This window comes from Sinocyclocheilus rhinocerous, unplaced genomic scaffold (genome assembly GCF_001515625.1).
Source record: "Sinocyclocheilus rhinocerous isolate Xijiao unplaced genomic scaffold, SAMN03320098_v1.1 scaffold1096, whole genome shotgun sequence".
Classification (NCBI taxonomy): Eukaryota; Metazoa; Chordata; class Actinopteri; order Cypriniformes; family Cyprinidae; genus Sinocyclocheilus; species Sinocyclocheilus rhinocerous.
Genome location: NW_015629514.1, coordinates 63601 through 89704, shown reverse-complemented (window position 1 = coordinate 89704; position 26104 = coordinate 63601). Strand labels below are relative to the sequence as shown.

At 35.0% G+C, this 26104-nt stretch overlaps 2 protein-coding genes across 3 annotated transcripts in view; one reads left to right on the top strand and one right to left on the bottom strand.

Annotated features, from left to right (window-relative positions):
- LOC107739040 (SWI/SNF related, matrix associated, actin dependent regulator of chromatin, subfamily a-like 1) overlaps positions 1-1997 on the bottom strand; it is a 16104-nt gene extending 14107 nt beyond the window's left edge. The window contains exons 1-2 of one of the 2 annotated variants that reach the window (XM_016551010.1): positions 1912-1997; positions 1357-1607 (exon numbers count right to left, since the gene is read on the bottom strand). In XM_016551010.1, the coding sequence (XP_016406496.1) occupies positions 1357-1575 (219 nt within the window). In that variant the 5' untranslated portion in view covers positions 1576-1607; positions 1912-1997. The other variant, XM_016551009.1, reaches the window with a different exon arrangement.
- Positions 1998-3671: 1674 nt separating this feature from the next.
- On the top strand, positions 3672-25831 carry LOC107739041 (E3 ubiquitin-protein ligase MARCH4-like). Its single transcript, XM_016551011.1, has 4 exons — positions 3672-4670; positions 19864-20019; positions 20932-21124; positions 25058-25831. The coding sequence occupies exons 1-4, from the start codon at positions 4320-4322 to the stop codon at positions 25492-25494; spliced, it is 1137 nt and encodes a 378-aa protein (XP_016406497.1). The 5' UTR covers positions 3672-4319; the 3' UTR covers positions 25495-25831.
- Positions 25832-26104: the final 273 nt, after the last annotated feature.

Sequence of the window (26104 nt, the reverse complement as noted above, 5' to 3'; positions counted from 1 at the left end):
GAAATCATTCTAATATGCTCATTTGCTGTTCAAGAAACATATTTGTTGTTGTTATTATTATTATTATCAATATTTAAAACAGTTGAGATACTTTTTTCAGGATTCTTTGATGAATAAAAAGTTAAAAAGTACAGCATTTATTCAAAATATAATTTTTTTGTATCAATATACACTACCGTTCAAAAGTTTGGGGTCAGTAATTTTTTTCTTTTTTCTTTTTTTTGAAATAAATTAATACTTTTATTCAAAAGTGATAATAAAGACTTAGAAAGGATTCTATTTTAAATAAATAGAATGTTGTTCTTTTTAACTTTATTCATCAAATAATCCTGAAAAAATATTAAGCAGCACAACTGTTTACAACATTGATAATAATCAGAAATGTTTCATTTAATCAGCATATTAGAATGATTTCTGAAGGATCATGTGACACTGAAGACTGGAGTAATGATGCTGAAAATTCAGCTTTGATCACAGAAATAAATTACATTTTAAAGTATATTAAAATAGAAAACCAGTATTTTAAATTGCAATAATATTTCACAATATTACTGTTTTTTCTGTATTTCTGATCAAATAAATGCAGCCTTGCTGAGCAGAAGAGACTTCTTTAAAACACATTAAAAATCTCACTGATCCCAAACTTTTGAACAGCAGTGTATGTAGTACAGCAATGTTTTGATCATGTTGATCATTTAGAGTATCATATGATACAGTAGGCTTTATAGGGTTAATAATATAATATTGTATTTTTTACCGATGTTCACTTTTCTACCAGGTAATCAATTTTTAATATAAACTTTACTAGCAAATTACACCCTTAAATGTCTCTCTAAAAACCCTAAAAAGGACTATTATACAATACTGTTATTTACGTTGATTCATTTAGCAGACGCTTTAATCCAAAGCGATTTACTATTGAGGAATACAACAAGCGATTCATCACAGTAAGTGCTCGTAATACAAAGTTTCAGACACTGTTCAGATTAGTACAAGTACTAGACCGGGGGGATTAAGGAAAGAGAAAGCAAAGTTTTTTTGTTTTTGTTTTTTTAGGATGCAGTCATGTTATGTATAATGCAACTTAATCATAGCAATTATGTGTACACATTTTAAATGATCACTTTTCCACATAAAACATCGACAAAAATGCACAGATAAGGTCATTTTTATATGTCAGTCGTATTAATTATGCATTTTTGGTTGTAGAGGTCAGTTGGTTCCTGCCTGACAGGCTCTTAAGTAGTCTCACATTTCATTATTCACATTGCACATTGCCTATCTGACACTTAAACATAAAAACAAACTATTTCAGAGTAGTTTCTGAGCCCGGACAGAGCGGTTTCTGGTGCCCACCTGTGTTGCACCTTGATCAGGGGCCCCTGTATGTACCAGATGCCCAGGTGCAAACAGCTGGCTGCTCTTTGCAGGGCCTCCTGTGGTACCCGGCTGTGTGTGCTTGCTTTGGGCAGATCCGGGTATCAGCAGAGCCTGTCTCTCGGCTCTTCTAGCCAGAGCTCGCTGTCTGTTATTTTCGATCCTCCGCTGCTGTTCTGGAGTCAGGTTCACAGACATCACTGCAGTTACTGATTCCGACCGAGCCCTTCCTAAGACGCAGAAGAGCAAATCACACACATGTCGAGTTTTAAACGTTCACATATATTCATATATCAGCTCTAGATCCGGCTGCGATCTTCTCACTCTGCTGATCTCTTACTATCGTTGTTTACAGTACTTTAAGCAGCCGGTCGCTTTTAAATGCTGTCACACACACCATAGAGGGTTTAACAGTCAAATCAAGTTATCTAATTCAAATACGAGTCATCAAATGTTTACATTTTGCTAACGGAGTAATCTAACAAACGCGTGAAAATTAGATTAATTATTATTGGTTATAGAGATACACTTTACCATCTACTTCAAACGAAGCGCTGAAGAGGATATGACGCCACGGCGTAACGTCGCGCTGCTGGACGCACTGTGATGGACGCTAACCTTCTCCAATGGGGAGGCTAGATGTGACAAATGGGTGGGACCAAGGGTCAACACGCTTATTTTAATACAGTAATAATAACATTGTTGGTAAATGCGCTTTGGAATAAAAAAGAAGCGAAATTGAGCTCTTGTATTATTACCGCTGCTTAGAAAAACATAGGTTATATTTTAGTCTGGAGCTAGTTATCACGCTTTCTCCATGAATATTTTAAGGGTAACCTATATTTTTATTTCTAAGGCTTAAAATGTTATTTTTAAGGTGTATTTTTTTTAAGTGAATATTTGTATCTAGACATAGGTATCTTAAAGTGTTCGCTGCAAACGTACAATAAAAAAATGGATAGATAGATAGATAGATAGATATTTACAAAAGTGACTTAGATGTTAGGTATTAGTTGTTAGTTGTAAAGTTTTTTCACTTTAAAACATTCCATTCTGTTTGATAAAATTATACAATTTGAATGTAATATTAAAAAGTTTTTTTTTTTTGTTCTTATTTATTTGTCAGGGACCACGCACACACATAGGGACTCTCCAGGCATAATGGTTTTTATACTGTACAAACCATATTTTCTATCGCCCTACACCAACCCTAAACCTAACCCTCACAGAAAACTTTCAGCATTTTTACATTCTCCAAAAAACTAATTCTGTATGATTTATAAGCTTGTTTCCCCATGGGGACCTAAATTTAGGTCCCCACGGTGACACGAGTCCCCATAAGTCAGTGTGTATTCAGGTTTAAGTCCCCACCAGGATAGAAAAACATGTTCACACATCACACAGACACACACACACAATTAAAAAATAAATAAAAAAAGAGATGAAAAAAGAGATGCCAGATTTAGCTACTTAGAGAGGTACATGAAGATAGATAAAGATAATATAGTTGTTGTTTTTTGTTTCTTTGTTTACCAAAATTGACACTTTTATACTTGGTAATCGATTTTTAATATAAAATGTATTGGCAAATGACACCTTGAATGAGTCTTGAATGAACACTATTAGACATACCGGCCAGGCACCAAGAATACCAAGGCTGACGCTCTCTCTCGCCAAACTGAGGAAACCATCCATTCCATCTCCAACGACAATATAAAAGCTGCAAATGGATCCACACGCTTCTGACTTTTCACAACAGCTATAATGCAATTTAATATGTGCACAAATTTTAAATTAACACTTTTTGAAATAAAATTTACTTAAAACATGCAAAATTGTAATATTTGAAAACAGATAGGCTACATGTGGTGCATTTTTCATGTATGTCATTATTACGAGTAATGCATTTTTGATTGTAGTCAATTAATTAGTAACTGAAGTAAATCATAATATATATATATTATATATATATATTTTTTTTCTTTACTAGCAAATGACATCCTTGAGTGAGTCTCTAAAAACGCCAAAACACAATGCTATTATGTATAATGCACAAATTAGTCACTGTGTAAATAATTGAAGTTACACAGTTCACACCAGACTGACAGGCAACTTCAAGCCCAGAGTCAGCACGTTTCTCTCTCTCTCTCTCTCTCTCTCATGCATGTCTCTCTCTCTCTCTCTCTCTCTCTCTCTCTCTGTGTCAGCATGCATGTCTCTCTCTCTCTCTCTCTCCGCGTGTGTGACGTGTGCTCGTGCGCTGTCCCGGGAATCACGGTACTGAAACCGCCGCATCAGTCACACGGAGCCACTCCGACACCGTTCAGCGGAACCCAAACTCACGGCGCGATCGGATTACAGATCCCCGATGAATTGTCCTAAGGAATCGCGCGAACACGACGCGAAAAGCTGCTGCAGAATAACATTTCCCCTTGAAGCGACCGAAGACATGCGGCGTGCGCAAGAAGAAACATCACCTGCAGAAACTATCTAGGCTACCTGAATGATTTCACACCACTGAGGGATGCTTTAACACATGTGGCATGCGCCTTTGAAGCTTTGCTTTGCAGGAGGACACATAGATCTCAAACCCACTGGAATGAATCGATCTTATGGCTTCTGACACCTGTTTACTGCCTTTTCATTATAATTTTTTTATCTAATTCAGAATGCAATATAGATGTGCACTTAAATATTTCACAAAAGCATCTTTGTTTCTCCGTTTAACTTGCAATCAATTTTAAGCAAAATTCCAAAAAGTGCAATGAACTTAATGCAGGTTGCGACTTTAATGCACCACTTAAGTTCTCAATTGTAGCGTGTTGCAATCGTTCCGGATTACCATGGCTTTCATGCATTCGCTTTTCACAGCCTAAACTAACAGGGAGTCTATAACCGAGCACTAATTGATCCCGGACAGTCTCGATTCTCCCCGTTCTTGGATGCTGCGCGGTCAGGGCATGCTGAAGAGCCGCTGTTGCGTTCTCTTCAGTGACCTCAAGGTGTTTCTGCTCGGGCCACAGGCTCCTACAAACCCCATGAGCGGTGAAACGGCCAGAATCAGCCCGTATGCCTCGGATAACAACAATACCTTACGAGCCCACCGGCTCCGGCACTGGAGTACCCCGTCCACAGAGGACGCTGTCGGGCCGGAGGAGGCTGCGGATGGATCCGGGTGGACGGGTGCCGCGGCGGAGGAGTTCCCCAAGGACCGGAGGGATGACAGATTCTCCTTCATCAGCTATGCAGAAGGAACCCCGGTGTGCAGGATATGCTTCCAGGGGCCGGAACAGGTAGAAACCGAGCCTACAGTTCAATAAAGTAAACAAATGTACATGATAAATGAGATCATTTAACCATAGCTAAAAACCATTAAACTTGTTTATGCACTCTAAAAAATGCTGGGTTGTTTCAACCCAATTTTGGGTCAAATATGGACTAACCCAACTGTTGGGTTAAAAAGTTAATTTAAAAATGTAACCAAAATTTAACCCAACAGTTGGGTTAGTCCATATTTGACCCAAAATTGGGTTGAAACAACCCAGCATTTTTAGAGTGTGTGTTATTAACTAAAGGAGCAACTATCTAATCGTGTTAATTTCATTACTAATTAAAATTTTACATTAGGACTGTCCAGTTTGTACTCCTATCCACCTTTTTAATGTAAGTCCATTATAGCCAATTGTTGTTTCTTATCATATTATTTTAATTTATTACGGTATTCATAAACACACGGGTACATTCTAAAAAATGCTGGGTTGTTTCAACCCAACGTTAGGTCAAATATGGACTAACCCAGCTGTTGGGTTAAATTTTTCAATTAAATTTTAAACCCAAATGTTGGGTTAGTCCATATTTGACCCAACGTTGGGTTGAAACAACCCAGCATTTTTTAGAGTGTAGTTTTACCATTTGCTGCGCTTTGTTATTCTTATAGCGACTAATGAATCGGACGTCTCGCACATTCACAGAAAAATAGCCTATTAGTTCTTCGTTGCTGGAAATAACAATCAATCAATCGATAAATTAATATGCAGCCATTTTCCTGTGGGTTTTTGGCATTGCAAGTTTCCATTTTTGCACAAACTTATAAAAGCTATACAATTTTTGCATTATTATTTGAGTTCATAATAGGCTACTATTTCAGCTTTTCTACTTCAAAATGTCACGTTTAATTTAATGTGATACGTGGCATTTCTTCGTAAATATTTGTGAAATTTAATAGCAATTTCTCAGTGAAAATTGTCAAATACTACACCATTTTTTCAGTATCCAGTGTGTGGATCACAACACAACCTAAAGAGACTACAACTTAAATTACACAGTCAAACAAAAAGAAAAGAATGGTCTTACTGTCTTTAATTTATAACAGACCAAAATATGAACGTGACATTTTTTTTTGCATGTGAACAAGGGTGAGCTCAGTTACAGCAGACACTCAGTAGTTAGAAATCAATACAAAACAGCATAACAGTTAACAGAACTGTAAACACACACAAAAATCTATAATAATTACCAACAACAATTATTTTAAGTCCATATACATATATACAGCCATTCCTTGCCTGGGCCTACTTAATTAAATATTCAGGAGCTAGAGCCAATGGCCACGCCCCCAATAACAATACACACTTATCATTTATCACGTCACATCGCAGATGTGCAGACAGAACATTAGATGAAACTTCTGTTTTTATGATGTACTTTAGTTACATAAGGTAATGTATATTAAAAGCATATATTATTATTTAGTAAAATGAAAAACATATTTAAAATTAAAGTGCAATTTACATAAAAATGTTTAATGCCAGTGCAAGTTTTAAACAGGATTCTCATCATTTTGACCAATGAATTTCAATAACATGTTTTAATGATTTATTATTTTCAATTAAATAATTTCTCTTTTTTTTTCAATTTAATTTCTATGACTTGCCCGGTTGTAATTTCATAGAGACTGCATTTCCAAAAATATTTTTTTATCAGATTTTAATCATTTCCACAAGTCCTGTTTAAATTAACCTCATGATTTTAAGGTCACGGCACTGCAAATGGCAATGGAGTATTTACTTTTCTTAATGTGCCTTGTTTTAGTTGGAAAACTGTAGCTCAGAGCAGGCCTCATGAATTATTCATGATTATATGCAAATTGTTTCCACTTCAAAAATCTCAGCAGCGTCTTCACCCAAAGGGAAGGTGATTCACCAGAATTTACAACAGAACAACATTCATTTCACACTTGTTTCACTGATACATTTGAGCTCGTGCCAAGTCAGAGTAAATGAAAAACTGGAGTGAGTTGAGTGTTAGGGCACATAAACTCCCATGTTACCTGAGCTGATCCTCTCCTGTACTGAAAGAAGGAAACCTGAGGCGAGTCGGCAGAGAGGGATCGACTTTCCTCCTCCGAGGGTTAGAAGCAAAGAGCAAACACCTTTAAACACTAGTTACAGAGGAGACCGGGGCTAGTTGTCACACAATTATAAGATACACTGTAAAAAAAAAAAACATTTCAGAGTTGCTTTTGATTCTTTGTGACTTTTCTAAGTAGTTAATAAAACAAAGTCTTTTAGAGGATGTTTTACAGGAAAATACTATTTCAGACTTTTTACTTGTCATTTCTTTGTGCTTAATTGTGAAATTTACTAGCAATTTCTGAGCGAAAATTGTTTCAAAGTAAATATATAAAAAAAAATTTTAGTGTAGAAGATAGCTTTTACATTTAATAAATAATCAGTTATTTAATTCAGTTTATTAATTTTAATATCTATTGGCCCAAACAATGATTTGATATTTTGTGTGTACACTGAAAAAAAAAATTGAGAACAGTTTTCACTCAGAAATTGATATTAAATTTCACAAATAATTACAAAGAAACAGCAAAACACAAAGCTTTTAAGTAGAAAGACTGAAATAGTACTTTATTGTTAAACATTCTCCAATTATTTTTTGTTTTATTTACAACTTCAAAAAATCATTTCACAGTGAACACAGAAAAAAATAGGTGCAGAAACAATTTTCACTCAGAAATTGCTAGCAAGTTTCACAAATAATTACAAAGAAAAGTAACACATTAAATAAAACGTGAAATTTTGAAGTATGAAGTATTTTCTTCTAAAACATACTCCAATAAACTTTTACAACTTTGAAAAATAATTTTTTACAGTGTACCGTGTTTCTGCTTTGTGTTTTGTAATTGTTTAAAATTTACTTTCTAAAGCTTAAAATAAGCTTTCTAATGTCACGTTTCCACCGCAGTGGGGCATGTTGTCACAACGGAAACATGCTGTTAGAAAGCTCATTTTAAGCTTTTCACAAAAGGTCAATGCGTGTTAAATGAACGGTATCTCTTTTCCCTTGACAATAACAGTAGAAATGCTCAGCATCTGTGTTTACTGCGTTTATGAATCAGAGAAAGTTCCGCTGAGGCGCTCAGTGTTTTTATTAACCGCTCCATAATAACACAATTGGAATTCAGATTTAAACAAACCCATTGTGTTTACGCAATTATAAGATTGCTGCCCCAAAGCGAGCAGCGTGATGTCTTTGAGAAGCTCTGCTGTAAGTGTAAAGAGTGCCGAAATGTGAGCGCAGGCGAACCCGAGGGAATGATTTCAGACGATTGTTCCAGTTAGACAGTGATCAGATCTTCTCTCTTGTGCTTTTTGTGTGCAGAGACGAAGCAGAACTGATGTCTTACAGATACTACATGATGGAAAGACGTGTCTAGATGAAGGGCAGCACATTGATTTTCTGTCTTTTGTTGCTGTCTGACTGATTCATGCCTGTTTTCTGCTGATTCAGCAGGCTGTCGTTCAATGGCGCTATGAAAACATCCTGTCTAAATGTGTAACACTGAGTAATTGGTAATGTGCTGCTGCATCTTTCAGACGTCTTTGACTGGTGTATTGTTTCAAAATGTAATGATTGTTCATGAAGTATCAGGTCACATTGCATTAACCAGACATCTTTGTCTTTTCAAATGCATCTCGACTAGATCTGAACAGCACAAGGAATGATTTCTGGGTTCAGTGCAAGTTCAGCTCTAAAGCATTTACAATTTCTCTCAAAAGACTTAAACATACACACTGCATACACACCTACACATTGTAGGTGTTCATATTCAACTAGTGTAGAATTAGTGACCTTGTCTGTGTAAACTTTTAACTCAAACCTCAATGTCACAATCACATTATGCCGGTACACTGCACAAAAAACTATTTTCTTACTTCGTTTTTGTCTTGTTTTCTAGTATAAATATCTAAACATTCTTAAATCAAGATACATTTACTGGAGACGCAAAATGGCTTCAGAAGTGTTTTTTCTTTTTGCAAAATATACCAAATTTAAAGGAATTGTTCACCCTAAAATGAACATTTGCTGAACATTTACTCACCATCAGGTGAGTAAAAGAGTTTGTTTCTTCATCAGATTTGGAGAAATGTAGCATTGCATCAGTGTCTCAGCAATGGATGCTCTGCAGTGAATGGGTGCCGTCAGAATGAGAGTCCAAACAGCTGATAAAAACATCACAATAATCCACAAGTAATCCACACCACTCCAGTCCATCAGTTCACATCTTGAGAAGCCAAAAGCTGCGTGTTTTTAAGAAACAAAGCCGTCATTAAGATGTTTTTAACTTTCCATCTCCTAATTGATGGACTGGAGTGGTGTGGATTACTTGTGGATTATTGTGATGTTTTTATCAGCTGTTTGGACTCTCATTCTGACGGCACCCATTCACTGCAGAGCATCCATTTCTGAGAAAGTGATGGAATCCCTTTAAATGAGTGTATGCTTATAACAATAAAAAAAAAAAAATCTGCCAATGGGTGAGAAAAATACATTTAATTCAAACGGAAAACTCGTTTATTTTTCTTACCCCATTGGCAGATTTTTTTTTAAGCAAAAACTTGTTTTCAGAAAACATAACTTACTATCTTAAATCATTTTGCTTTTAAGTAAAAGTATCTTGATTTAAGAATGTTAAGATATTTGTGCTCAAAAACAAGACACAAATACTGAAGAAGAAAATCATTTTTTGCAGTGTAAATCCAGTAATGTTTACAATATGCATGAGGATAGAGACTGTTTACATTTAGCAAACCAGTGAGGTCTATAAAACCTGGAGAGAGCAATCTGTTAGCATTCCTTTTTTTTGTGGTTTGTTGGCTGGCGTATGATCCCTCAGAAGTGTGCAACCTGCTGCTGCCATCTTAGCTTTGTTTTGATGTAGTCTTAGCATCTCACCAGAAATTCATGCATCTAGAAAAGTAACCCCACCTTAAAAAGAACAATGCACTTTATATGTCAGAATAAATACAGGTTTTTACTTAATAATTAATGTAAAAAAAATAAAATAGAAGCTTTAGTTTTCTGCTTTTTTTAAACCCTCTGGAAAACTGGCTCTGTGCATTACTGTAACCATAATTTAGTTTTTTAAATCTGGGAACTTGTGTTGAACCCAGATGATTACTTTCATCTGTGACGTTCACTAAGCAGTGAAGCTTCTCTGCTGTTTTCACCTCAGCTTTGTAGACCTGCAGAGGCACAGATTCAGACAAGAGAGACGTATTATAGTCAGAATCAATCTGCTGTTAAGATCCCTGTAGTATTACGTGCCTCACATGCACTTTATCCCAGAGAGCCTCCGCTTGAGCATCTGTACTGCCTTTTTAGCAGGCGAAGAGATTTATGAGGAAGCCATGGAAGAGTTTAGCTGTGTTTGAGAGGCAGACAAACATGCAAGAATGTTTTTCCTTCATTTAAAACAAGTGTTACAGTGCATGAAAATGATAGAAACAGCTACATAGATACAGTCACAGTCCAAAATTAAACAAATAGTTCATCCAAAAATGAAAATTTGCTGAAAGTGTACTCACCCTCAGGCCATCCAAGATGCAGATGAGTTTGTTTCTTCATCTGATCACTTGCTCACCATTGGAGTGAATGGGTGCCGTCAGAATGAGAGTCCAAACAGCTGATAAAAACATCACAATAATCCACAAGTAATCCACACCACTCCAGTCCATCAGTTAACATCTGGAGAAGACAAAAGCTGTGTGTTTGTAAGAAACAAATCCATTATTAAGACATTTTTAATTTTAAACCATCAGTCCATAATTCATAATAATGCTTCCTCCAGTGAAAAAGTTGTCCTGTCTGAATCAGGAGAGAAATCTGCACAGATCAAGCACCGTTTACAAGCCAAAACAGCTCTAAACAAATATGTGGCTGGATTTTGATGTGAGAGACAACAGGAGATGGACTTCTTTGAGTTATTATGGATTATAGACTCATATTGAAATGACAGTTTGAAGTAAAAAAAAAAAGTCTTGATGGATTTGTTTCTTACAAACAAGCAGCTTTTGGCTTCTCAAGATGTTAACTGATGGAAGGGTGGATTATTGTGATGTTTTTATCAGCTGTTTGGACTCTCATTCTGACGGCACCCATTCACTGCAGAGCATCCATTGCTGAGACACTGATGCAATGCTACATTTCTCCAAATCTGATGAAGAAACAAACTCATCTACATCTTGGATGGCTTGAGGGTGAGTAAATGTTCAGCAAATTTAAGAGAACTATTCCTTTAAGCCACTAAAATGAAAATACAAGGACCAAAATCTAATTTTGGGCATTTTAGACCATGCATACAGTCGGTTGATGAAACAAACAGCTTCAGAAGCAGCATGAAGACAAATGGCCAGCACAGCTCTTCTCAATGCTTTTATGGCTTTTTACTCTAAGGACGCATTATTTTGCATGCGGTAATCCTGTGGAGGCACGGCTCTGTGCATTCACAATAACACAGGTCTACACTCCACTTCTCTGCCACATTACATTCACATCACACTGAATGGAGGCCCAAATACTCAATGTCCCTCCAGCAAGCCAATGATGGAAAATGCTATTTCAGAACGGCTTAAGGCTGCGCTTATGTGCCACCTTTTGTTGTTCTTTACATTCGTGCATCATTAAGAGTCAAAGGCAGCCACTTTCCTGGCATATATTTTGTTATTTACTACAGATTCAATTCATTTTGCCTCTTTAGAGCAGCGCGAATGTTGCTGAAAAGTGGAAGTGGTTTGTAAACCAGAGTGCTGGGCTTTCAAAGGGCCTTCGATGGCAAAAGTTTAAATGTGAAAGAAGCACAATATTATCAGTTCAGGTTTCGTGTTGGTGTTACGTAGGATTTAATCTCATCTAGACGGTATGGCAAACTCGATTTTTGTAATTTATAACATGCAAGTGGTGCTTATGTGGAAAAGTTGTTGTTTATCAGCTTGTTTTGCTTGCATAAACTCAGGACATGAAATCTCGTCTAATCCTGATGTTTTAATTCACACGGAACCAAATAAGGAATCAGTCTGACACATTTAGTGAAATGACCTACTTTCCATTAATCTGAAAAGTAGGTCTGATATGGATATCTCCGTATGGATTACTGCACTCGGGACTTTCTGTGAACAGAGTACAAATGATCAGTGCAAGAACGAGCTTAACCTTCAATCTTCATCATCAACCTCATGAGGTCAAACTATACAGTAAATATTATTTGAGGACTTTTATATACAACCTTGCTACCAATTTGGGGCACATCAAAATTAAAAAAAGTTATTGATAAAATGCATATTTCTTGTAATTTAAAGAAAAAAACTTTCTTACTGAGTTTGATGAACACCACAATGTAAAAAAATAGGGGAAATAAAAAAAGTGTGTGTGTGTGTGTGTGTATATATATATATATATATATATATTTGTATATTTACATATATATTTTACACTGTAAAAAATATTTTTCAAATTTGTATGATTATCGGAGTACGTTTTACAAGAAAATACTATTAACTATGTAGAAAAACTGAAATAGTATTTTCTTATAAAACGCACTCCAATAATCTTACAACTTTGAAAAAAAAAAATTACAGTGTAAAAAATATAATATATATATACACATACACTCGCATATATATATATATATATGCATATGTAAATGAAATACATGTAATAAAAACAATGTTTTTGAAAAAAATTATTTATTCTTATACACACAATTGTATAAATAAGCCACAATATTAGTTGATAACAGATAATTAAACATATCTAATAATTATCTTTAAAAAAAAAGTATAAAATTAAAAACTAACTTATCATTTTTTGCTACATAAAAATTAATGGGACACCAGACTGTGGAAAGTCTAGAGCAGTTCAAATGCAACTTTCTTGCTTACATTTGAATGTCTGCGTTGATTTTACAGTTGTTGTTATTATGTTTCTTAACCTGCCTTTAAATAGACATAAAAATGCAGCTTTTTATCAGACATCCTAAAGCGCGTCACATTTCTGACAGGAAACACTTAGAAACACGCAGCGTTACTCTATGTGTTGACGTCATTTGAACTGAAACAGGAAGACAGGGCGGGACATATCAAGCAGCCCCGCCCCTTTTTAAAATAGCCAATAGCGTTCGTTTATATCACAGCTTGGGCTAGAGCCGTTCATCCATATTGCTATAAAATATAGCATTCTGTGTAGAATTCAAATAGCTCCGATACATTTTGTGGTCTGCGCCGACTCGCGCATGTGATCCGCTCCGTGCTATCGTGTCTCTGGACCGGAGCAGAGTGTTTGTGCGGTGCGGTGGTTAGCGTGACACAGCGCCAAACCAGACTTCTTTTTTTCCTCAATGGAAAGCATATTTACACTGTTTGAATCGTTCCCTGTCCCCTATATAGTGCACTACGTGCCATTCACTGTACAGAAAATACTAATTCTGTGGACAAGTGACCGATTTCAGCCGCGGCTTCAGCGTCTATTTTATAGTGTAGGGGGCGGGCGCTTCTAGAGAGCATTTGATTGGACAGAACGTTTGATGAGAAGCTGAAGTACGATGTGACGTCAAAAAAATCGTTGAGCCGTTTTGGCGGAAGTGACGAACTGCAAGCTTTGAATGCTTATATCTTCAAAATGTGAATTTTGTCACTGTTTTGGAGCACACTGCCTTATAGATAACCTTAAGACTAACATATTTATACTAACACCCAAAAAACTTTCATTTTGATTTCATGGGGACTTTAAAGAGTCAATCAGAGACACGGTTTCTCTCTTTCCTTGAAGTCTAGCTGAGAATCCCCCTCGAGTCTCCCTCCACCCGGCACCGTCACAGATGTTTATTTATTTCTGAGTCATACTTATTCATAATTCAGGGCGGCACACGACTGACACAGTTTTACAGGGGAGTTACAATCTGACCAAGGTACTTTGGGTTCTGCACTCTTTTTCACACCCTTCAAGCTAAATGGCTGTTTCTCACAGGAATGCATTAGAGCCAGCAACCTTTTTGACGTGACGTGCCATTTTTATTCTTATTTGATTATGCTTTCAGCTGCTCTCGGATCTGTTTAACGCATCTGACCGTGTTTAAATACATTTTGTAGATTTATATAAAGTCTAAAGCTGCATAACTCAAATGGAACATTATAATTGATTGTTTTTGAATGCTCTGCAGCAACCCTCTAAGTTCAACCTTTCTTTAATGAAAGAAATATTACTACTTTAAAGTTGGATATATAGTGCATTCATATCGCACTCACATATACATATAGTATACACATGTAAAGCAATATAATATACTATACAATATATATAATTGTATACTGTACATACAACTATGAGTACTATATGAATGTACTTTATATCCAACATTAATTAGTAATATTTCTTTCATTAAAGAAGGGTTGAACTTATTAGAGTTGCTGTAGAGTATTCAAAAATGGTCCCTTATAATGTATAGTACACACACACACACACACACATATATATATATATATATATAATTCTGGTTGCGCAATTGTTTATATCTTCACAAAATTGTATTATCTATTTTATTGCATAGCTCTATAAAGTTGGATATATATAACACTTTCATTATGCTGTTTTCACCAAATCTTGGATTTAATCCTTTTGTCAACTTGTTTTCTTTCAATTAGCACTGTTTTCTTTTTCTTTTTGGAACTGATTGATCATAGGCCTGATTGATCTGAGCTTATGCAGATAATTTTGAGTGAAAAAAAGCATTATTATAATGGATCATTTTGCCAACGTTCACTCAAAAACTGAGGTGAATGAGCTCAGATCAATGAAGCCTATGATTAATCAGTTACAAAAACAAATACAAAACCTATGCTAATTAAAAGAAAACAAGTTGACGAAAAGACTGAATACAATATTTGGTAATAATATAGCATAACAAGCTTTATATGCCATTTTTTTGTCGGCCGGTCATTTTTGACCAGGAACAGCACAAGTGTAACAAAGTGGGGAAAATACCAGAAAAATACAAGAATAGTCATAATTTTGGAGGAAATTGAAAGTTACTTTTAAAAGTAATGCTTTACAATATTGCGTTACTCCCTAAAAAAGTAACTAATTGCATTACTTAGTTACTTTTTATGGAAAGTAATGTGTTACGTTACTTTTGCGTTACTTTTCTCATCTGGGCTGGGCTTGCTTGTTTGATTTTTAATATAAAAAGTTCAATTTTTGGCAAATGTAAAAGCCCTTTCACACCAAAAGTGAAATGAATAAGCCTCAGGCTGAAGGAAATGAAGCTCAAAAAAACCCTTTCAGCTGCGCTGCTATTCTGAATAGCATGAAGAAAAGGATGCAGGAGAAGAAAGTTCAACACTAGGATTGCAAAGAGGCGGTAAATTTCCAGAAACTTTCCAAAAATCCATTGAATATTCCAAAAAATCCTGGAATATTTCCGAAATTTACTGGAAATTTTCCACCTATTTGCAACCCTACTTTTATCTACAAACACAAATGTTATGTTTATCTAAAGTAATTTTTGCTTATTAGTATGGTTGAATTGGATCATCGAAGGTCAGCAGCAAAGACATTGGTTAATAAAATGGGATTAAATACATAAAGGATATTTGTGTTAATTAACATTTAATTATTGCAGGTTTGCGTCATATTCTGAGTTTGCATTTCACTGTTTTTATTCATTTTGAGGAATACTGAATCTGTTTTTGTGCGAGTGAAATGAGTAAATGCATGTTGACATTTAGTCTAGAGCTACAGTAACATCATGTTCACACAGCCTCTGCACACAACACCTCTGCACTCACTCCTGATTTCTCTCAACACGAGGACAGGAGAGCTGTCAGTCAATACATGAGAAAACAAAGTAACTGGTGTTTCTTATTTGAAAAAGTAACTCAGATGTTTTGTTGTAAATGAAACAGTAATGCATTACTTTACTGGTTACTTCATAAAAGTAATTTGATTGCGTAACTCGCGTTACTTGTAAAGCATTACCCCCAAAGCTGATTGTTATACCGTGTGTGAGCAAAGTCAGTAAGTTTTAGTCCAATGCGATAAGAAAAACTAGAATATTTGGGAAAAAGAAAATGACTTAAATACAACATGAGGGTTAAAACTCACACCACTTCATTAACAACTAATTCAGATCGCTTCTGTTCACATTACATGCATTTATTGAATGTTTGGTTGTCACTATCTTGAACAGGAGTGAAATAAACAGCATTAAACTCTTTATCCGCAGCGTGGCTCTCGGTGGAGTAAGTGAAACAGATTGTCACAGTTGTAATGGCCGTCTGATTTGTGCTGCCCTGAGAACACGGAGGCGGATTAGGCTGCAGGTTTGGACGTGCTCCCCGTCTCCTCCTGTGCCGCCCTCCTCCCATTGGCTGTTCCTGCTCTCCTCATACTGTCCGGCCAACTCGCTCCCACTAAGTCCATCTGCAGACAGGCCTGTGTCTGTACCAACACTCCCGTTCTATTTCCTCTCGACGCTGTGACGGAGGTAGCGCTCCTCTTGGCTGAAGGAGCATCGGGGTCGTGCTTATGTAATACTCATGTTAAGTTGAGCTCGAGGCGGCTTTTACTTAGAGCTCCACTCTTTGGCAGAAGGAGCACGGATGAGATTTCTTGACTATTTTGATTGTTTATCCCAGACAACAATGAGATTAATGGAGAATTTTAGGTCTTCTCAGATGTTTCTCTTGAGAAATTTACTGGAAACGGAAAAACTAATTTGTTTCTCCTAGACAGCAGCGAGATAAAAATGAGATCTGCTTCTCAGAGGTTTCTCCTGGAGAAACAGACCCCAATAATCTCAAGACTGTCTCAAACAGTGCTCACATTTGTCACAATACCAATGTCTCCAATCAAAAGTCATAGATCTCAATATGTACTCAAATATTTCTCATCAAATCCATGTTACTTTTAAAGCTGATTGTGTGCTCAGAGGTTGCTCATCCATTGCTCAGGAGACATCATTGAGTTTTCAGACATGTTTTATTCAAGTATCAACTTTGTCTCAGACGTTTCTCTGAAGATTCTGTGAAATACAACAATTTGTCAACAACTTGTGTCGATTTGCATTTCTCCAAATTAAGTTTTAAAGTTGATAAATGAAACATAACTGAGCACGCCATTATGTATCCTGAGCTTTAAATGAGCAAACTCTGAGCAATAACATCCAGCGCAGTTTAACCTCAGCTGATCTGATCTGTGTTTTTGGGTTCTGACATGAGAAACGGATTTGAAACGTTTAACTCGCACTCTGTTTATGCACTCGAGAGAAACGAGAGGGCATGTTGTGTGTGCGAGTGTGGATATCTCTCAGCGTGACTCTAGTGTTAGTGCTCGAGTGTTTGCTCACACTGCGCCGCAGCTGTTACTGTGTCTGCTCCTCAGTTACGCAGCGCTTCACAGACAGGACAGTCAGGACGTCTACATCCATCCGCATCCGATTAACGCTGTCATCTACACGCAGCAGAGCAGAATATTACACATGCATAACTCACTACAGCACAGTCCAGTAGTAAATATACTACACTAGACACACACTAGAGGCCCTGGTCCAAATCACAGTGAGCTGCCTACTGAGAAAAACCAGATTCAACCAGTCGAAATTGGTTTGCCAGGAGTGTGTTGCTTAACTAACGCCAGAATACTCTAATATGCATACATATAGGCAGCATACATTAATATTGAAACCTTGAAACAACATACAGAACTACCAAATTTTGCTATAAGTTTGATTGCATCATATAATAATTGCTGTTAATAGTGTTCATCGTCTGTTTGATTACGTCTTTAATTGATTTTCCGTACATTTCTACCATATGTACATTAACTGACAGTCACCACTGATAAGCTACTACTACACTGCAAAAAATGCTCTTCTTACTTAGATTTTTTTGTCTTGTTTCCAGCCAAAATATCTAAAAATTCTTAAATCAAGAAGGATTTTCTAGACAAGTAAAAATTATTGTCTTGTTTTCATAAAAAATGTCAAGTTTTTGCCTGAAACTAGCAAAAATAATCTGCCAATGGGGTAACAGAATGTTTTCTGTTTGAAATAAGATTATTTTGCTATCCCCATTGGCAGATTATTTTGCTTCTATTTAGCAAAAACTCACTTAATTTTGACATGTTTTTTCTGAAAACAAGACAATAATTTGAACTTGTCTAGAAAATCCTTCTTGATTTAAGAATTTTTAGATATTTTGGCTGAAAACAAGACAAAAAATTAAGTAAGAAAAGCATTTTTTTGCAGTGTAAATATATTGCAGAAACGTAATTTTCTGTAGAGTTGCTTTGCAACGATTTGTTTCATGAAAAGCGCTATACAAATCAACTTGAATTGAATTGAATATTGAGCAGAATAATTAATTTCTAATGAGATTGAACAGTACTTTGAATTATTTATTTATTTTTTATCAAAACAAGGTACACAGAAATTATTCAGTGACAAAAGCACTTCCATTTTCCTAACTGTTAATTAATTCCCATCTCAACACAACAATCCCAAATGCAGACAATAAATAAAATAAATAAAAAGATTAATACTGATAATACACAAATATACAAGTATTCACATGCCAATAACATTAAAATGTAAATTAGGGAAAGAAAAAGAGAGAATAATTTAATATATTAATATAATAAATTAGATTATGTATTAAATTCATTTAAATTAAATTAAAATGAATGAATTAAATAAACACACATACACACATAATTCTACAAATTATATTATATACTTCTAATATGCAAATTTTGTGCTCAAGATTAGGTGCCCATTTCTTATTACTTTTGTTGTGTTGTGCTTCTTCATATTTTTTTTTTGTGGATCTATTCAGGATTCTTTGATGAACAGAAAGTTCAAAAGAACATCATTTATTTGTAATCTTTTGTAACATTATAAATGTCTTTACTCTCACTTTTGATCAATTTAATGCGTCCTTGTTGAATAAAAATAGTGATTTCTTAACAACAACAACAAAAATCTTTTATAAAAAGATAAAAAAGCTTAGTTTACTGTGATTCACAGAGCATTTGATGATCCAGTAAGCAGCAGTTTACCGTATATAGTGCACTTAAAAAGTCACTCTGAAGTCTGAATGAACGTTGGGCTTTAGTTCTCTTTTTTCTATTTAAATTTCAAATAGTGCCCATGAGGAGGATAAAATATTTGTTCTGAAATTGTCAGTTCACACACTTTTCATTATGCCTGAACTGTCAACTGCAGCTTCTAAAATTCGAGATAAAACACTGAATAAGTGCTTGGTAATGGAAAAAGTGCAGATAATACATGCTTTTAAATATGTTTAAATTAAATACATTTATGCATTTAGCAGATGCTTTTATCCAAAGCGACTTACGTGCATTCAGGCTATACATTTTTTACCAGTACGTTTACAGCAAACAAAAGAAAAAATAACACCACAATTAACCCTATAAAGCCTACTGTATCATATTTAATGTATGAATTTCTAAAGTCTCTAAATGATCAAAACGTTGCTGTGAAACCTCTTGCACACAATCTGCTCCATGCCTTCTGTCGTCTGATTGATAGTTTAGACTTTTTTTAGCAAGTAAAAGGTCTTTTAGTATAATTGTACAAACGTCCAGCTTCAGCTCGTGCTTCACACGACTTGCTGTGAAATCTTTACTGATTTTTATAGAGTAAACATAAGAATATCTTTGATATGGTTAGTAATATTTCCAGATGAACACTTACTGGACTGAATCAACTTAGCTTTACTTGATTATCCAGACATCATTTTTTTTGTTCAAATATGAGTCTCAAATATGATCATCAGGCTTTTGAGGAACGTTTATTTATTCATCTCTCAATAATCATCGTATTGCATTGCATTATATGTTTTGATCATAAAATTAAGCATTTAAATCTCATCTTACTAAGACATATTATTGGAGATATAGAGTGACGATTGATATTTATATCATTTTATGTAAGTATCTGCTGTACTGCTATAAAGATCTCATTGATTTACATTACAAGCATCAAAAGTTCATCACTTTTTGGTCATGTAAATATCAGCATCTGCAGCAAGCTGCATATTTTTGCTCAATCTGGGCCTGTGAAGAAAAGTGAGGTGTTTTTTCCTCCTCGAGTATGAGCTCCAGCTTGTGTGTGTGTTTCAGGGTGAGCTGCTGAGCCCGTGTCGCTGCAGCGGCTCCATTCGCAGCACTCATCAACCGTGTCTCATCAAGTGGATCAGTGAAAGAGGCTCGTGGACCTGTGAACTCTGTTACTACAAGTATCAGGTGATCGCCATCAGCACCAAGAACCCGCTGCAGGTACAGCACGTCAAAACCACTTACAAGACACAAAATGAGCCCTGAATTTAATTATGGGAACAGTTCTGATTCTGAATGATTCTTTTAAAGGGGTCATATGATGCGATTTAAATTTTTCACACCTCGCTTTTTCAGAACGATGAGCTTTGTAAAAATCGACGCGTTTCAGAAAGGCGGGGCATAGAGGAGAAACAATAATGTACAGTATGTGGAAAATAATGTGTTTTTTGAACCTTAAACTGCATAAACACATTTCATACACCACATTTTTAGCAGCATCATATGACCCCTTTAATAATTCTTCTACTTTTGAGGAAGAGCACATACAATGTTCAAAAGTTTGGGTCAATAAGGTGGAGGTCTCTTCTGCTCACCAAGACCGCATTTATTTGAATACAAATACAGTAAAAAGCTGTTTTCTATGTGAATATATTGTAAAATGTAATTTATTCCTGTGATCAAAGCTGAATTTTCAGCATCATTACTCCAGTCTTCAGTGTCACATGATCTTCAGAAATCATTCTAATATGCTGATTTGCTGCTCAAGAAACATTTATGATTATTATCAGTTCTTTTTATAGAATCCAAAATAATCAGTTCATTAGAATCATTTGTTTTCAAATCATAGACTATTTGAATCATTTAAATCTAGCATTTAAAAAATGAATTTTTGAATCATTTAAATCTAGCATTTAACATGGAATTTTTTTATTATTTAAATGTAGCATTTAAATGGAATTTTTGAATCATTTAAATGTAGCATTTAAAAATTGAATTTTTAAATGATTTATTAAAAATGGATTTGTTTCTGAATTAGAACTGGATCTTGAAATTCCATCCTAAATAGTAGAATAGAGAAATGCAGTAGCACTGAAATCCCCTGCTCTCTGTCTCGTTTGTGTTTTAATGAAGTGGCAAGCGATTTCGCTCACCGTCATAGAGAAGGTCCAGATAGCGGCGGCGATCTTGGGTTCGCTCTTCCTCATCGCCAGTATCTCGTGGCTGGTGTGGTCGTCTCTCAGCCCTTCGGCCAAGTGGCAACGGCAAGACCTGCTCTTCCAGATCTGTTACGGGATGTACGGCTTCATGGACGTCATCTGTATCGGTATGTACAGTTTGCTTGGGGTCAAAGGTCAAGTTAGGTTCATCATAGTTGGATTTAAATGAAGTTTGTTGAGTCCGAATGAGTCTTTTACACAGTTTAGTTTAGTGCTTGTTTCACTGGGAAGGAAGTTCTGAAAGTTACAGTATGTTTTCTTAGTATCATAGAATACATTTAAGTTCAAGGAGAATTTGAATATGAGAGCTTCAGAGAAATCCACAAAAAGTATGCGTGTTTAAAAGCAGAAATCCTTGACATACTGTGTCTGTAATGAATTGCATTTAACCGCAGAAACCCAACATGCCTCATATCATCTTCTGTGATTCACAATGTACACCAGTGACCATGAGTCCAATGCACAGGGATTAAAATCTAAAGAAAAAGAAACAGAGCAAAAGATTTCAACATCATATTATGCATGAGTATGTAATAGCAACTTGTTAATATTAACTGCTTCCATTTCAATGATTGACTCACATCAGGGTTATTATTGTTAACTAAAACTACAACCATTAAAGAATATTTGTGTTACTTAAAACCAAATTAACTAACTAAATAAAAATGAACTAAATAAAAAGAATAAATAAATAACTTTTTTATATCAGTTAGTTGCCAAGGCAACATTTCTCATTATTATTTAAAGTACTAAAGTACTAAATAAAATAAAAAATGCAAAATAAATAAAAAAATTATTTTAACAATTAAAAATAATAAAACGTATATAGACATAAAAAAAAAACTAAAACAACAAAAACATACAACAAAATTACTAAAACTTTAATTAAAATGAAAGTAAAAACAAAATATAAAAACAAAATCGAATTTAAAATTTTAGCAAAATCTATAATATTATATCGATGATACTAAAATTACACTGACTCACATGAATGACTGTAAAACATCAGAAAATTAGAAATAGGTCTCCTCACAGATTTTATGAAATACTAAATTCACTCATATAGTCACACAAACACACATGAGCGTAAACAGAAAGAGAGAAACATCTAAAGAATCAATTGATGAATGATTCAGTTTGTTTGTCTTTGTGCAAATGGCAAATAAAACATGTGACACAGCAGGAGAGACTGTTTGTGTCGCACTCATTCTCAGTCATAAGAGCGGAATACTGGATTCTCTAAAGCACTAGTTAGAAATTCTAATGTACACTAAAAAATTATTTTGAAGGATTATGGGATTATGTGTTTTACATAAAAATACTATTTCAGTCTTTGCACTTCAGAATACAATTTTTAATTCAATTTATTTAATTGTAATTAATTGTGAAATTTACTAGTAATTTCTGAGTAAACATTTGGAGCTTGAAAATATAAATCACCATATTCTCAGAAAACAGAAGCTCTGACAATCTGCCTAAATTTTGTATTTTTTGGTAAACTATTCCCTTAAAGTAAAAAAATAAATAAAATGAAAATTTGCTGTCAAATTACCCACCCTCAGGCCAACCAAGATCTGACGGCACCCATTCACTACAGAGGATCCATTGTTCAGCAAGTGATGTAAATTTTCATCAAACTGTCATTTTTCAGTGAACTATTCCTTTACATGTCCACATACAGTGCAAAACATTATAATTAGATTGGGAATGTAGAAATCAAAACCAACACTAAGCCTGATTCACCAATAAAAAATACTTCCCAGAAAGGCAAAGAAAAGAGAGAGCAAAGGGAGAAACAGGAGGAGAAAGTTAGTAAAGAGGTCAGGAGTCATCATCAACCTTCTGCACAGAACATGTGAGGACACAACATCTCAGAGCGCTGGACAAACACACGGAGAGAAAGAGCTTCAAGTAATGCGGAACCAGGCCAGACACAGCCATCGTCTACCTTCATTAATATTACCTCTAGTTTAAATGTAGATGGAAACAGGCATAAATCAGAGAGAAACTCCAGGAGTTTTGGATTAGTGTTTCTTCAAACAGAACACTAGATGAGATACCCAGTGCTCAACACACATCTGCCTGGATCCAGAGATTTATGAGTCATTAGTATGAAATAATACATGCACTGGGTTCATTCTGCCATCATACTCTTACTTAATGCTGCATTATATAGTGGGCACAGTATGTAAACTGCCACTTGAAATTTATTTGTGCATACTGCATACCATTATATACAGTCAATTCCATGAATTATGCTAATATTTAATTCCAAACACAACCTTGAAGAATCATTCAGCTTTCTAAATCACTGAGCACAAAGAAAAAGAATGCAACAAACTGTAGCAAAATTACAGTAAACATAGTAGATACAGACACTTTAGATATAGATCTTTGGCCTTTTTCCTCACAGAACTAGTATACTGTATAGTACAGTATGTGGTTTTGATTTTACACCACTCTGAGTTTTCAAACTTCATTAACACTGAGAACAGATAGGCAGCAATGGCAGTTTTCAGCTGTCTATAGTCTGACTTTATTAAAGAAGTCAGTTCATACATTTTTTGTTGTTTATCTTCCTGAGGTTCAATTATAATGTTAGTAAAGGTTTTTGCATTTAGATTCTTCCACCCTTTCATCTCAAAATTACTTATCTCTATGGAAGCCTCAGAGTTGTGAGATATAAAATAGAATTGCAATATATAAAATAGAATTGCAAGATATAAAATAGAATTGTGAAATGTAAACTCAGAATTGCAAAATAACTCAGAATTGCAAGATATAAAGTAGAATTGCTAAATATAAACTAGAATTGCGAAATATGAACTCAGAATTATGAGATAGAAACTAGTATTGCAATAGAATTGCAAGATATAAACTAGAACTGCGAGATAAAGTATAAACTCAAAATTGTGAAATAGCTCAGAATAGCGAGGATATAAACTAGAATTGCGAAATATAAACTCAGAATTATGAGATAGAAACTAGAATTGCAAGATATAAACTAGAACTGCGAGATAAAGTATAAACTCAAAATTGTGAAATAGCTCAGAATAGCGAGATATAAAACTAGAATTGCGAAATATAAACTCAGAATTGCGAGATAAAGTAGATTTGCATGATATAAACTAGAATTGTGAAATATAAACTCAGAATTGAGATATAAAAGAATTGCAAGATATAAACTAGAATTGCGAAATATAAACTCAGAATTGCAAGATATAAACTAGAATTGTGAAATATAAACTCAGAATTGAGATATAAAAGAATTGCAAGATATAAACTAGAATTGCGAAATATAAACTCAGAATTGAGATATAAAAGAATTGCAAGATATAAACTAGAATTGCAAGATATAAACTAGAATTGCGAAATATAAACTCAGAATTATGAGATATAAACTAGAATTGCAAGATATAAACTAGAATTGAGAAATTTAAACTCAAAATTGCGAAATAACTCAGAATAGCGAGATATAAACTAGAATTGCGAAAAAACTCAGAATTGCATGATATAAACTAGAATTGTGAGATATAAACTTAGAATTGCGAAATATAAACTCAGAATTATGAGATATAAACTAGAATTGTGAGATATCAACTAGAATTGCGAAATTTAAACTCAAAATTGCAAAATAACTCAGAATAGCGACATAAACTAGAATTGCGAAATAACTCAGAATTATGAGATATAAACTAGAATTGCGAGATATAAACTCAGAATTGCGAAATAACTCAGAATTGCGAGATATAAACTATTGCAAGATATAAACTAGAACTGCAAAATATAAACTCAGAATTGCAAGATATAAACTAGAATTGCGAGATATAAACCCAGAATTGCAAAATATAAACTAGAATTGCGAGATATAAACCCAGAATTGCAAGATATAAACTAGAATTGCAAGACATGAACTCAGAATTGCATGATTTTTTTGTTTTGTTTTGTGGTAGAAACAAGCTTCCATGTAACTCAAGAATGATCAGAATTATCAAAACAAAAACTTACAGTTAACCCGAATGAATCTCTCTTCTCCGCAGCTCTAATCGTCCACGAGGGCCCATCCGTTTTCCGTATATTCCACCGCTGGCAGGCCGTCAATCAGCAGTGGAAAGTTTTAAACTACGATAAGAAGCGAGACAGTGAGGAGCTGAAGAAAAATTCGCTGCTCCACCAGAGGGAGCCGGCAGGAGCGGACGTCTCTCCTTCACCGTCTTCACTCATGGCTGCTGCTGGGACGCCGGCACTCGACGTGACCGACGGCACGACAAACACAAACATCACAGCGGCCGCGCAGGACTCCTACCAGACTGACACTCTCGCTGACGGGCCAGCTTTACCGGACCAACACTGTCCCTATAACCTCCTGCATTTACTGAGTCATCTACGGCCACACGAGCCACGCAGCCCAACCAGTAACATCAGCACGAACACCACTAAACCTAGAGAAGTGGTTATGAGAGTCACTACCGTCTGACTGGAGGCCTTATGATGGGACCCTCCAACTCTTTTCAGCACAGAGAAACAATAAGCACAGTGTTGGAACTGTTGGATTATTTATGACTTTTACATGCTGACACTGATAACAAACAATGTGGGTTTTTAGTTGCAGAGGCTGAGATCTTAAAAGCAGGTTGGACCGCTGATTAATTTAAAGGGACAGTTCACCCAAAAATGGACATTGTCATTCTTTGATGTTCTGAACATGTATCATGTCATTTTATTTCCTGTGGAACACAAAAGAAGAATTTATGAAGAATCTTCACACATACAACAACAACTGATCAATGTCAGGCTCCAAAAAAGCACCATAAAAATTGTATTTTTATTCAGAATTTGTGTTCTACAGTAAAAATAAAATTTTTAGTATCATTGTAAGTTTGGTATCATTGATATGCTATTATACTTTTTTCCCCTATTTTAATTTTAGTTAAAGTTTTAGTCATTTTGTTGTGTGTTTTTGTCAACATTATTAGTTTTTGTTTTTTAATAGTTTTTTTAATAGTGTTTTTATAGTTTGTTTTATTTAGTTTTATTTCATTTTTAATTGTAGTTATTTTAGTACTTCAACACAAACAAAAAGAAAC

Bases quoted from the DNA above. Each gene is read 5' to 3' on its own strand.
- LOC107739041 (XM_016551011.1), top strand. From the start codon at position 4,320: ATGCTGCGCGGTCAGGGCATGCTGAAGAGCCGCTGTTGCGTTCTCTTC. The intron at 4,671-19,863 runs GTAGAAACCGAG...TGTGTGTTTCAG, and splicing joins GCTTCCAGGGGCCGGAACAG to GGTGAGCTGCTGAGCCCGTG. The intron at 20,020-20,931 runs GTACAGCACGTC...GTTTTAATGAAG, and splicing joins GCACCAAGAACCCGCTGCAG to TGGCAAGCGATTTCGCTCAC.